This window comes from Palaemon carinicauda, chromosome 2 (assembly GCF_036898095.1).
Source record: "Palaemon carinicauda isolate YSFRI2023 chromosome 2, ASM3689809v2, whole genome shotgun sequence".
NCBI lineage: Eukaryota > Metazoa > Arthropoda > Malacostraca > Decapoda > Palaemonidae > Palaemon > Palaemon carinicauda.
In genome coordinates, this window is record NC_090726.1 from 58,931,648 (window position 1) to 58,946,574 (window position 14,927).

The 14,927-nt window shown below is 29.6% G+C and overlaps 2 protein-coding genes across 2 annotated transcripts in view; both read right to left on the bottom strand.

Moving 5' to 3' along the window:
• Nucleotides 1-6,921: 6,921 nt before the first annotated feature.
• Nucleotides 6,922-12,226, bottom strand: LOC137617687 (uncharacterized). Its single transcript, XM_068347689.1, has 4 exons — nucleotides 12,120-12,226; nucleotides 11,100-11,266; nucleotides 9,007-9,130; nucleotides 6,922-7,120 (listed from the first exon to the last, which is right to left on the bottom strand). Exons 2-4 carry the CDS (start codon nucleotides 11,225-11,227, stop codon nucleotides 7,019-7,021), a joined length of 354 nt encoding a protein of 117 aa, XP_068203790.1. The 5' UTR covers nucleotides 11,228-11,266; nucleotides 12,120-12,226; the 3' UTR covers nucleotides 6,922-7,018.
• The window catches only part of LOC137616831 (glutamate receptor ionotropic, delta-2-like), a 13,227-nt gene continuing 10,065 nt past the window's right edge, over nucleotides 11,766-14,927 (bottom strand). Inside the window, exons 8-11 of the mRNA XM_068346781.1 lie at nucleotides 14,642-14,867; nucleotides 14,057-14,202; nucleotides 12,120-12,218; nucleotides 11,766-11,786 (exon numbers count right to left, since the gene is read on the bottom strand). Of these exons, the coding sequence (XP_068202882.1) occupies nucleotides 11,766-11,786; nucleotides 12,120-12,218; nucleotides 14,057-14,202; nucleotides 14,642-14,867 (492 nt within the window). The remainder of the gene's footprint in view (nucleotides 11,787-12,119; nucleotides 12,219-14,056; nucleotides 14,203-14,641; nucleotides 14,868-14,927) is intronic.

The following is a 14,927-nucleotide window of genomic DNA, read 5'->3' on the forward strand; positions in this document are numbered from 1 at the left end:
ATGTGAGCAGGAATTATGTGAGCGACCACCTCCGTACAAAGCAGCTATCAGAACATAGCCGAGGGGCTAAGGATATTTTGACTCACGAAATTTACGTCTAGACTTTATCCATATCAATCAATATATTGGTATTTAATCTATTGTTGTCAAATGTTTCATGAAAAATAAGTTTCAAAATACGTTTTTGAAAAAGACCACATACCTGAAGTAATTACCCATAAAACTGGATAAATAGTCATTTTTTTATCCTATGAATGGATAGTTTTGGGATCGTATATACACTTTATACAAAATTATCTTTGCATCAAATTCTCTTAAATGTAACATAAAGGATGTCATTTAGCGATATGTATAACAAAATAACTAATCATTGAGACTCACAGAAAGCAGATTATAGAAATGACATTTAAAATGAACTCACTAGTAAATGTAAACCGATAAAGACCAAAAAAAAAATATTTTTTTCTTTTTTGGGTGGGGGGCGGTTTTTACTGATAGAGAAAACTTATTTTTATGTCTCGAGAATCATCTTTTTTTAGGAATAATCTAATATTGGGTATTCTTTATTACATTGATTTTAACATTTCGTTTTCTTTAAAAAATTCAGCGACTAGTAAATGACATATTCTATGATTCGTTATTATTCATTATAGCATATTCAACAGCTAGAAAACTAGATATATATCTCTTTAACAGTATTTGTCCTGAAACCATGAAACAGCTCTAGGGCTAAAAGTTTCACCCTTTACTAAACAAGTAAATTTTCCGTGGATTGATTTTGATGACTAGAGTACCTTGTTCCCTGTTTTTGAGGTTATCATCATCAAACAATTAAAATTTTTCACTTATTAACCAGTACTTTATATTATCCTGGTCAATTTTACAAAGATTCCATCAGCCATTATATTTTTCCTCTTATTTTCCATCGTCACCCTACAATTGAAAAAATCTAAAATCTCTCTCTCTCTCTCTCTCTCTCTCTCTCTCTCTCTCTCTCTCTCTCTCTCTCTCTCTCTCTCTCTCTCTCTCTCTCTCTCTCTCTCTCTCATTGAGGCCAGAATCTCAGGAAAAAAATACTGTAAGTTCAATATTTTAGATGATGATATTTTGGACTTAGTTCTCTTCTGAGCTTTCACTCACAAGTTCTCCTATATGTATATAGGTACTCGTAGCTGCTGAGAAACCAGATAAATGCACACATACGTAAACACACACACACACACATACACACACATATATATATATGTATATATATATATATATATATATATATATATATATATATATATATATATATATACACACACACAACAGTAAATGCAGCCGTTACTAGACCAGTGTAGGACAAAGGTTCTCAGGCATGTCCTTATTCCTATATATATATATATATATATATATATATATATATATATATATATACATATATATATATACAGTATATATATATACAGTATATATATATATATATATATATATATATATATATATATTATATATATAGTATATATGTGTTTATATATGCATATATATATAAATCATATATATATATATACATATATATATATATATATATATATATATATATATATATTTATATATATATATATATATATATATATATATATATATATATATACTATGTTAGACTTTCTAGCTTTATGATTTACCAAAATGTTTGTATACACTTTATTGTCTAATAGATGCCAAAGCTTCTGACTAATTCACTGATTATAATTTTGAACTACCCTTTGATAATAGATCGATTAATTATTTTGTCTTTGGATATCTCAACATTTTCCGCATGTTATAAGGTTATTAATCAATACTATTACAAAAAAAAATATAATTATTTTCTAATTTCCACAATCATTATAACCTCAAACATCTTCGGAACCTAGACATATAGTTTTCGTATTCTAATTACATGAATTGAATCCACTACACACTCGAATATTCTCTAATAATTCATACTGAATTACGTCAAAGAATAAGGGTTGAAGATAACACACTGAATACAAAATCTCGTCAATATATTTTCGCTTGAATATTACATTCTACAATAAGTCTTTTGTCTTAAATGACAATGTATTATAGGCCTATTCTTGTTTCATGAAACTTCATGTTTTCTAACTTTTTAATTAGTATCATGCAAAAGGAAATATTTAACATTGCTGTACAATAAATGTCTATTCAGTCTTTCTAGAATAAATGTAATACGAAACTTTAAAAGTGTTAACACAAAATATATCATTCTGCCTTTATCCAAACAATATTTAACGAATAACTATCTTTTATTTTGAAGGATAAAAAGGATGTGTGATGAAAATTAGAATTAAACGCATTTATCACTAGTTCTTTATTAATCAGTTCTCCTGTTATACATTTCGTGGTTATTGATTGTTCCCTCATAGATTTAATCTATCTACTAAACATGAGGCTATCAGTTTTATCGCCTATATCTCAATGATATCTATGGGTTTTCTGATTCGAGTAAATTCATTATTTCAAACGTGTGTGTTTACTTTTCTATCTATATGTTAGGATGTTCTCTTGTATGTACGTATAAAAAAAACATTCATGTGTTTTACAAAGAACGGGATGATAAACTTCAAGGTGATGGTTCCTCTTAATGTTTTGGTATATAGTCATGATTTCTCATGTATGCACGTGAATTTGCTTACACATTTTAACCTAAAACTGGTTTTTTATAATAAAAGTAAGTTTACCAACAGAGTATTACTTTTATATGGAGAAAATCTTATTTCTTTTTCTTAAGAATAATCTATCGGGAAAACTTTAAACGAATAACTAAGAGGCAATCTCTTCCAGGAAACAAATCAAATTCTTAAACGCAAAATGTCAACTCAGACTAACCTTTTTAGCATAAAGAAAATTTTTTTTCCCTAAAAGATAGTCTATCAAGACATTTTTAAACGTATGACCAAGAAGCGGTTTTTTTCCAGGACACAAACCAAAGTCTTAAACGAAAAAGATCAACTCAGACTAACCTTTTTTTCTTGTATAGATAAAATGTTTTTTTTTCTAAAGAATAGTCAATTAGGATATTTTTAAACGTATGACCAAGAACCTGTTTTTTTTCCAGGAAACAAACCAAAGACTTAAGAAAAAAAGATCAACTCAGACTAACTTTTTTTGTGTATAAATAAAATCTTATTTTTTCTAAAGAATAGTCTATTAGGATATTTTTAAACGTATGACCAAGTAGCTGTTTTTTTCCTGGAAAAAAACCAGTCTTAAACGAAAAAGATCAACTCAGACTAACTTTTTTTTGTATAAAGGAAATCTTATTTTTTTTTTCTAAAGAATAGTCAGTCTATCATGAAATTTTTAAACGTATCACCAAGAAGCTGTTTTTTCCTGGAAACAAACCAAAGTCTTAAACGAAAAAAGAATAAACTCAGACTGACATTCTATTTGTATAATGAAAATCTTCATTTTCAAAAGAATAATCTATCAAGACATCTGTAAACGCATGACCAAGAAGCTGTTTTTTCCTGGAAACATACCAATATCTTAAACGAAAGAAGAATAAACTCGGACTAACCTATTTGTATATCCTGAAAACAAACAAAAGTCTTCAACCCACAGAAATAAACTTCATTTCCTTCCTGGAAACAAACAAAAGTCTTCAACCCACAGAAATAAACTTCATTTCCTTCCTGGAAACAAACAAAAGTCTTCAACCCACAGAAATAAACTTAATTTCCTTCCTGGAAACAAACAAAAGTCTTCAACCCACAGAAATAAACTTCATTTCCTTCCTGGAAACAAACAAAAGTCTTCAGCCAACAGAAATATACTCAGACTAACCTTTCTATCCAAGGTACACTCTTCCCCTTATGACTCTGCCAGGCCGGACCACGTTGGCTCCCCTCAGCTGGGGCTCTTGTGCCAGAATGGTCCGAAGGAGGATTCCACTCACGACCTCGACTTTTCTCATCATCTCCCCCACCCACTTCAGACACAGTGGCCTCATTCTCTCTCTCTCTCTCTCTCTCTCTCTCTCTCTCTCTCTCTCTCTCTCTCTCTCTCTCTCATTAATGATTATAGTAAATGTGGTGGACTAAATGCCACTTCCCTAGGCTATAAAAATGAAGATTCCTGAAACATGTATCCAAAGGGGATAATTACGAGTAAACCTAATATTTCTTATATAAGATTACATTTTTTTACTTAAAAGAAATTAAGGAAAATTAAATTAAATTTTTAATTAAATGAAATTAAAGAACAATTAAATTAAATTTTTAATTAAATGAAATTAAAGAACAATTGAATTGCTTTTATTTAATAAAATTTACATACACTGTTATGTGACACAAATATGATATCTGAAAAAAGTAAGTAGTATTTATTGTACCCGAGTAAAGATGTAATTACATCAGATAAAAGATTAAGGGAAATCTGAGTATGACAAATCCTGAAAAACCTAGAAAATAAACTCAATTATAATTAGCACATACAATAGCTTTTGTAATCAGGCTGATTTTTGGCAGCCTTCCACACAAGGTGAAGATAAGAATTTGTGCCCATATCTGGATTCGTAAAAATAAAAAAAAAATGAAAATAAAAGATGAACATGATACATTTTAAGCTAGCACGAATATTATAATTCTCTAATATCTAAATAGAGTCGTATCTCAAAACGTACCATTTTCATCTTAACTGTATGATAGAACTTTTTTTTTATATAAGCATCTCTCTTGTTATATATATACAGTATACACACACATATATATATGCATATATATATATACATACATATATATATATATATATATATATATATATATATATATATATATATATACATATATTCAAGTGCATAAACCGAAGGTATGAAATATATATGCATGCGCAATATATATATTACATAAATATAGATATAGATGTATATATATATATATATATATATATATATATATATATATATATTTATATACATATGTATGTATGTATGTATATATATATGTATATATATACATATAATTATATATATGCGTATATATCTATCTATATATATATATATATATATATATATATAGATAGATAGATAGATAGATATATGTGCATAATTAAATATGTATATATATGTATGTTGTGTGTGTCTGTATAAACAAATATTTATATGAAACTATGTATACATATATACATATATATGTATATATATATATATATACACACACACACACATATATATATATATATATATATATATATATCTGTATATATGTTGTTGGTATATAGATTTATTTACTTGATATACATACAAATACTATATATATATATATATATATATATATATATATATATATACTGTATATATATATATGTGTGTACATATATATATATGTATATATATATATATATATATATATATATATATATATATGCATATATAGGTATGTATATTGCTCACACATATATACAGTATATATAGACTGTATATATTTATATATATACATACATATATATATATATATATATATATATATATATATATATATATATATATATATATATATATAAACCTTCATATATGTACATATATGAGGAACGAGAAAACTTTTAATTCTAAATCTTCAAGTATTTGCCTCTCCCTAATAATCTAATGAAAACCATATGAAAAAAATTCCACATCAACTTTTCCAGTGACTTAATACTACGAAGTAATTATTAGACCTGGAAATCATTAACTCCAAAATATAAAATTCTTACGAATGGAAGACAAGAGGTGATATGGTCTGCTAATCAACCAGGACAGGAGAAAAGGTTACTTCACTCCTACTTGCCAGTGATTGGCAGGGCGTTTCCATACATGAAAATCCGGGGGGGGAAAATTGGTGTTTAACATTCATTGTATACTGAAATAATGATTGTAAAATAAGGGTGATGCTTATTCATGCAAATGATTGGAATAATCAGCTTTGATTTCAAATGGACTGATATTCGTGTCTTCACTTTTAATACACTTCAAGTTTTTATTTCTTTCTTTTTTTTCACAATGCATTCGTTAGGTTTTTAGATTAAAAACATTTTCATTATCGTCAGATATTGTTTGTCTTCCAAATATCAAACAGCTCTTTAAGAAGCGGAAAAAATCTACAAAAATCTAAAACTATCTGTCTATAGAATCTATATTCTTGCCTAGTTAGAAATCATTGCCTAATGTTATTTTACTCTTAAATTTTCAAAAAGTAAAGTCATTAGTTTATAGAACATGAAAAAATAAATATAATTAACCTGAAAAATTAATACAAACATATATTCAATCAAGGCATCTAGACGTCTTTCAAAAATGGGTTCAATTCTCACTTATCTTAAATTTATGTTGGTAGATTACAGAAGACTTCTTAACTCAAAGATCTTGGTGAATAATACAGCATGAAATAATTTCAGAGCTCTTTATTAAGACTTAGGTCATCTACAGATATTCGCAACCTAGGAGAATTTTTGCTGTCCATAAGAAAAATAAATGATTTTTATAAATATGTTTGTATAAGTATATATATATATACATATATATATATATATATATATATATATATATATATATATATACATAAATTGTTGGTCCATGTATGCACAGTATATAAATGTGTATAATTAGATCAAAACCACAAATAGATTGGAATGATCTTTCTCTAAATTGAGTCGGAATCTGACAGCAGTAATGAATCAAATGATATTTCTAATATTTTGATAACCAAGAAAAATAGGAGGCATCATATTACAATATGTTTATAATTTTCATTATCATCTGTTATCTGTTAACTTATAGAAAAGATAAGTGACCTCACAGTGGAGAAGAAGCAAACTATAAATAGATATACAACTTATCAAAAGATTTAACTCCTATTCGTTTCTTAATGATTCATGGGTATAAATAAACATCTGTTTATATATTTCACGTGTATATATTTTCATCCATTTATCCATGTTCCGTAAGGAGCAATAGCAAAGTCCACAAATGTTTCAAACATCGCCAAGTATAATTTTTCTAAAATGCAGTCCTCTTACATCTCGCTTCGCATAAGATATTCTCCATCAATAAAGCGACGGCAGAAGTTAAAAATCCGATGGCCATGATGAAAAAAGCAGCCTGTAAAGAAAATATTTTTTTATTTAACAAATGATAAACATATTTTGAAGTCAAAAAGTCAAAAGGTGGAGGTAAGGCAGTAGTTAAAAATCCGATGGCCATGATAAAAAATGCAGCCTGTAAAGAGATTTTATTTTAACAAATGATAAAGATTTTGAACCCTGTTTACAGGTTTAATGGTTTACAAGTCAAAAGGTAGAAGTGGAGCAAGAGACAGGCAATTGGTCATACGCCCAAGGTTTAGGAGAAGTATACACAGACTGTAATTTCAGTGGGGCCAACTACAGTAGTAGACATCTTTCCTATAAAATAACAAGTGGTTGGGATATATATATATATATATATATATATATATATATATATATATATATACACACACATATACATATATATACAGTATATATAAGAAATGAATATATATATATATATACATACATATATATCTATCTATATATATATATATATATATATATATATATATATATATATATATATAATACACATATATATACATACATACACACACACACACACATATATATATATATATATATATATATGTATATATATATATATATATATGTATATATATATCCTGTCACGCTGAACGGACACCATTTGAAAAACAGCAATCTCCCACAAACTGCCCAAACTAGCGTGTTGTAGTTATGAAATGGGGAGAGGGGGAAGGGTTGAATCTGTGTGTATGCTTGTGGGCGGGTGTGCATACCTATCTGAATATCTAGTCGTCCTTTTTGACCGGCCGTGTACACTAGTCATTCATATTTATGTACAATCGAAGCTAGCACCTCTATACTCGTTAAAGTGATAGAGTATTCCTAATCGTGATATTTCAGTCAAAGTAAGTATCATCTCTGAAAAAATATATTTCAAAGAATAAAAAAAAAATTAAGATTTCAGCTGAATTATATATCTACGATCAGTCTGTGATAGGAATAAATTCCAAAGAATTTCTAATTGTCATATTTCAGTTAAAGGACTGTATGTTCCATCAATATGTAACAAATTAATTCCAATTAAATTCTGATTGTAAAATTCTAATCAAAGTAGGTACTATCAATAGGTTACAAAAATAAAATTCAATGTGCTTCTAATTATAAAATTTCAGTCAAAATATGCACCCTGTCTATAATAGAAACAAATTTCATAGAATTTTCAAATGCAACATGTCAGTTAAAGTTTTTCCAAAGAATTCTCAATTATAGCATTTCAGATACTAGCCGGTACCGAAATTATAAGATATTGTAATTTTATTTGATATCATATACTTTGAAAAATAGTCCTTAAATCTGACATATATCTTTAGAATTAGTCTTTAAATCTGACGCATATTCCTTGAAAATTAGTCTTTAAATCTTATTCAAAAATCTTGAAAATTGGTTTTTAAATCTTACTGATATACCTTGAAAATTAGTCTTTAAATGATACTTATATTCCTTGAAAATTAGTCTTTAAATCTTATTCAAAAATCTTGAAAATTGGTTTTTAAATCTTACTGATATACCTTGAAAATTAGTCTTTAAATGATACTTATATTCCTTGAAAATTAGTCTTTAAATCTTACTTATATATCTTGAAAATTAGTCTTTAAGTCTTACTTACGTACCTTGAAAATTAGTCTTTAAATCTTACTTATATACCTTGAAAATTAGTCTTTAAATCTTACTTACATTCCTTGAAAATTAGTCTTTAAATCTTACTTATATACCTTGAAAATTAGTCTTTAAGTCTTACATACCTTGAAAATTAGTCTTCAAATCTTACTTATATACCTAGAAAATATTCTTTAAATCTTACTTATATATTTTGAGAATTATTCTTTAAATCTTACTTATATATTTTGAGAATTATTCTTTTAATCTTACCTGAAGATGGATCAGTGTTATAGCAGCAGGCCCTTTCTGTTCCTCATCTGACGTCTTTTGGAATCTTCTCAGTTCGATGTCGCTCCATTTCCATATGAAGCCTCCTTCAATTAATCCCCATAATCTGTTTTTAGATAGGAAATTATTTATACTTAATCTAATTATTCATTAGTATGTGGCTGCTATTGGTGCTGACTTGACCCTATACCCAAAATCAGATTAATCCTATTTTTGTATATCTAATTTTATGTGATCTCAAAAGTATCTATTATGATCTCCAGAATAGAAATATATAATCTATTATTGCTATCTTTTTTATTTTCTATTAAAATTATATAGATTTTAAAGCTGTAAATTTTAGTTAATTGATAAATTGTCAACAGTTATTTAATTTTGGAAATACCTTGCAGGTATTAACTATTAAATAAACAAGAAATCAAAATTGGAAATAATGTGTATATTTTGAAACCGTGTAAACCTATTACTTGTTAAGCAATAAGAAAACATCAAAGATCTTGCGGTTTACCTAAACTGAGCCTTTTTTTTTTTTTTTTTTTTTTTGAGGGGGGCGGGGGGGGGGAGGTTGGTGTCAATTCCAAATAACAGGTGCGTTGAAAATAAGGTATTCAAAACAAATAACACTAACGGGTTCATATATTATTATTATTATTATCATTATTATTATTATTATTATTATTATTATTATAACTAGCTAAGCTACAACCCTAGTTGGAAAAGCACGATGCTATAAGCCCAAGGGCTCCAACAGGGAAAAGTAGCCAAGTGAGGAAAGGAAACAAGGAAAAATAAAATATTTTAAGAACAACAACACCACCAAAATAAATATATCCTATATAAACTATAAAAACTTTAACAAAACAAGAGGAAGAGAAATAAGACAGAATAGTGTGCCCGAGTGTACCCTCAAGCAAGAGAACTCTAACCCAAGACAGTGGAAAACCATGGTACAGAGGCTATGGCGCTACCCAAGACTAGATAATAATGGTTTGATTTTAGAGCGTCCTTCTCCTAGAAGAGCTGCTTACCATAGCTAAAGAGTCTCTTCTACCCTTTCTAAGAGGAAAGTAGCCACTGAACAATTACAGTGCAGTAGTTAACCCCTTGGGTGAAGAGGAGTTGTTTGGTAACGTCAGTGTTGTCAGGTGTATGAGGACAGAGGAGAATTTTTAATGAATATGCCAGACTATTCAGTGTATGTGTAGGCAAAGGAAAAATGAACCGTAACCACAGAGAAGGGTTCAATGTAGTACTGTCAGGCCAGTCAAAGGACCCCATAACTCTCTAGCGGTAGTACCATTCGACATCCAAAACGTTTCAAGATACTTTCAAATATTGAATGATTTTTAACTTGAAGCATGTGATTTTATATAAGTTCGGAATTATCACATCGTTTTGAATATAATAGATAATACTTTTTTGTTTGGTCATATATCAAGTAACATTATATTGCTTAGTTTTAGGCACTTTCATCATAATGACAGTAACTGAATGATTCAACTTTATGACCTTCATTAGATATTTGTGAAGACTCGCATATCAACAATATCTAAGAATATTCGTCTGTATCAACTAACTAAGGAGTCCAATTTAAAAACCCCGCCTTATGCCAATACGTGTCTTGTTTATAGTGTGTCTAGTGGTGGGGTTTCAGAATCTTGAATTCATAATTAGGAGTAATGTAAAATAGTACATGTTTTACATTACTTTTTTTCCAAGTCAATTAAACAAACGCTTAACGGGATTTTAATATAAATAGAATACACGTGTTTTTAATCGTTAAATCAGTGTTGCATAACCCATGACATGACCCCGAAGCTTCGACCTTCTTTGGGCTCCTCAACATCCCCCAACGACTCCCCAACCCCGGGCATATTTCAGGCTCTCTTTTGGTCAAATTTATTACAATAATATTAAAACTGAATTGAACAATAGCTTCCACATTCAGCACTAAAAGAGAAAAATATGTTGAATAGGCTCTGCTCTTTTTGGGGCCCTACGCTTCAACCTAGTCAGCCTTACGAATAATGCGTCCCTGCGTTAAACAGCTGCATACAAGTATCTCCATAACTTACATGTGACTGAAGGTATTCCGATAAGGAGCTCCCTGTGGACAAGCGATGGCAACTGTCTGTGGAAAGAAGGTCTGGCGGGCCTCGTGGAAGTTCCTCCGTCCAAATCGCACTGCCTGCAGCTCCATCATGATGGAGGGGCCGATGAAGATAAATTTTCGCTCCAAAATCTTCTTGTGGCAAATTTGGAGAATATGAAAATCAAAATTTTAACATGAAATATGAGTCTTTTACCAAGCATTTAAAAAAAAAAAGTTTGGAAGTCAAAGGGAAGACGAACATTTTTTTTTTTTTCAGTCAACAAATATCCATGAAAGGTGAGATTAAATTTAATTTCTTATTTCAGTTAGGATTAATTTTTTTTTTTGGAGGAAAATAAGAAAAGGATTCGAAAATTGAAAGAAAAATACTGCATTCATTACAAGAAAAATAATCCTTATGATTCCTTTATTAAGAGGAATGTATAAAGATCTTTGTCTTGTCACACAGTATCATAGAAACAGACCCAACTTAGAACCATTGAAACCCAGGCTGTTGATGGTTCAAAATATGTTCCCACTTCCAACCCCAATAAATAACTCCCAATGGCAATAAGGTTGTTTTGACAACTGAACACGATAGACCCGTGAAACGGCTTCAACTATGGACCCAGAGATTGAGTCTCCGACGTTACAATATACTCCCATAAATCTGGGTGTAGGATTAATACAAATGAGTTGTGGTTCAAATGAATATCAATGAATATTCATAAAATAAATACTGTATTAGGAAAAGTATAATAATAATATTAGGAAGTCGGATTCAGCAACTGCTATTTAAGTGCTTCTAAGAGTAAAATGGTTTTGAAAGGTACTCCTCATAACAAAATATAACATAAAAAAGAAAATCAAAAGGGAAGAGGTTAGGGTGAGATCTAATGTTGTCAGATGCAGCTTCCCAGACAGGGTAAGTTCCTCATCCATTCTATAGTTAACACAAAATACCAAAATCTACTAAGACACTGTAATAACAGAAGTAACTTACCCTACTGACGCCAGTTGCAATACCATCCACGAAGCTCTGTGGTCGATCTTCGTGGTTGAACAAACTCCAGACCTCTTTGTAGATTCCTTCCTTCGCTTCCTACAAAAATATAAAGAGAAGATGATGAAAAACTAAGGAAAAACTTTAGATATGGTATTCTTATGCTTTCCATAGACTGACTAAATCCATAGAGGATTCATTGGCTATATTCATCAAAGGATAGCCAGTTGAGGCCCTCTGCGTCACTAGGCGTAGGAGGAGATGATGGTGATTGTTATGCAGCTGTATATGCAGTTATGAAACTCCCCAAAATGGTTACAAAACTCCCCAATAAATGGCAGATGTAATGGAAAGTGGCAAAGCCCTAGCTTGCAGGACAATACCCTAGAGACCAACCATATATACAAGCAATCAACACCCAAGCCTGCTCTCCACGCTACTCGGTGTCTCTATCCTGTTTTCCATGACTAATATATTTTAACGTATTCAGAGAAGCGAAAGAGAGAGAAGAGGGAATGGTGAACAGTAGATATGAAGTAATTTTCACAGGATTAGCAGCAATAATTGGTTAAACGAGTACTAACGGCATTTTTAGATTTATTTCAGAAGGAGATCTTCTGAAAGCTATTTACCTTTTATACTGAGCTATTTGTTTTTATGGTTTTAAATTCAATTTCCTTTTATAATCTATTTATAATCAATTATATCGGTGTCAATGTCCTTTGATGTCAGGATGTCAGAAAACCCAAATTCAATCTATCAATCAATTGCAACATTTGCAATGCAGTATTTATTTTATGAAATCCGTTACTTTTTTGCATCATTTGAGAAATGTGGGTAATAACAAGCGAAGTAGTTTCTTTTAATTCTGCTCTGAAATGATTGAAATTATTAAGGCCTTTAGCCCGAATACAATAAAAAGGGGCGTGAAGTAAAGTCTACGCATTTCAAAATAGCTATTATTACTGAACTTTGCTATAAAGATTCGCTATAAAAGAAATATGAATTTTACTTGACATGATTTTGTTGTAAGTGAATACTAGACTTTCTTTCAACCTTTTGCATCTTCACTATCCAAGGTATCTGGCAGTTTTTAAGAGCTAAGAAGAATTATAGTCGTCTCAAAAACTACATATATAGTAAGTATGATTCAATTATACATGCTTACTTCCAGTCAGAGATTACGTTTGTTTTGAATTATTGGAAATTACGACACAGCTATCGGTAACTTAAAGAAAATAGTAAATAGTATATGAAATATGTTTTACTAGTGCATGCGACCCGTCAAAATGACGGCTAAATATTTAGATAGATATACACACACGTGATAAAACACCCCCTCTCTCTATCTAAGGTATGACTACTCCCTCTAGCCCAATCCCGAGGTACAGGGAGAACTGAGCATGACCGGAAAGATATATATGTATATATATAAATATATATATATATATATATATATATATATATATATATATATATATATACATGTATATATATACATTCATATATATATATATATATATATATATTCATATATACATATATACATACATATATATACATATATATATATATATATATATATATATATATATATTTATATATATATATATATATATATATATACATACATATACATATACATATATATATATATATATATATATATATATATATATATATATATATATATATATATATATATATGAATAAATATATATATGTATATATATATATATATATATATATGTATATATATATATATATATAACCAGACAATTGTATTTTATTATATACGGGAGATATAAAATCGCCAGTCTAATTTGAACGGTAAATAAAAAAAACCAGTGAAGAAGAACCAGCGTAAAATTAAGCTTTAACGTCGCTTAAGCAAACGGTTCTAGAATAGAATCAGGTGAAGTGGACATTAGACCTACTTTAAAAATCATCTCATTCGTGGAGTCCTTCATAACCCCTAATGTGAATCCATTTTGCACCGCTTTCGGAAGCTCTTCGAGAGCGTTGATTGGAGTTTCAAATGCTGGAATAGCCAAGACAGCGATGAGCATCCCGGAGTAGAGAGCTGAGAAGCAGGGAAAAGAGAATGAACTCAGTTAGAAATTGGTCCTGAAGAATCAAGATTGGGCTTAAGGATTTAGTAAAATCTCTCTCTCTCTCTCTCTCTCTCTCTCTCTCTCTCTCTCTCTCTCTCTCTCTCTCTCTCTCTCTGAATATACACTAACTCACTCTTCACGGGGCATTAAATCTATATCTTTCAAAGTGAAAGGTTACTAAATTATTCTCACTTCTTCTACCTAAGATAGGTGGCTTTTATTAATACAAAAACTATGTCCATTTAAATCTGAATAAAAAACATGATTTAAAACAGAATAAAGAAAAACGTAACTTTAGAAACTTAGGCAAACGACATTACCATTGAGATGTGAATAAGATAATTGAGCTTCCTCACTTTATAAAAGATGATTTTCAGCAATAAATAAAAAAAGAGGACACCAACTTACCTGAAAGGATAAGACAAAAGAGATACCAGAAATAAAAAATTAATCTCTCAGGCCAGTGAGCACTTGCAATCTGATTGCCCTGAACGACAAAGTTACGAAACAGGTTGAAGGAAAATCCTTGCAGACTCGCACTGGGAACCGTCTGCAGGAGACGGTAGGACGTCTCCGACAGTAGGCGAAGCAGAGGTCCCACTAACAGAATTGAAGTAATGATGTACATCCACACCTGTAAATGTCGTTTTCAAAAGGAAGAAATAGAAGAACTTGAAGAAGACTAAAACTTGGG

Coding starts and splice junctions, on each gene's coding strand:
- LOC137617687 (XM_068347689.1), bottom strand. CDS start 11,227: ATGATGGAGCTGCAGGCAGTGCGATTTGGACGGAGGAACTTCCACGAG. Junction 9,131..11,099: donor CGGAATACCTTCAGTCACAT/GTAAGTTATGGA, acceptor ATCTAAAAACAG/ATTATGGGGATTAATTGAAG. Junction 7,121..9,006: donor TAACACTGATCCATCTTCAG/GTAAGATTAAAA, acceptor TTTTCTTTACAG/GCTGCTTTTTTCATCATGGC.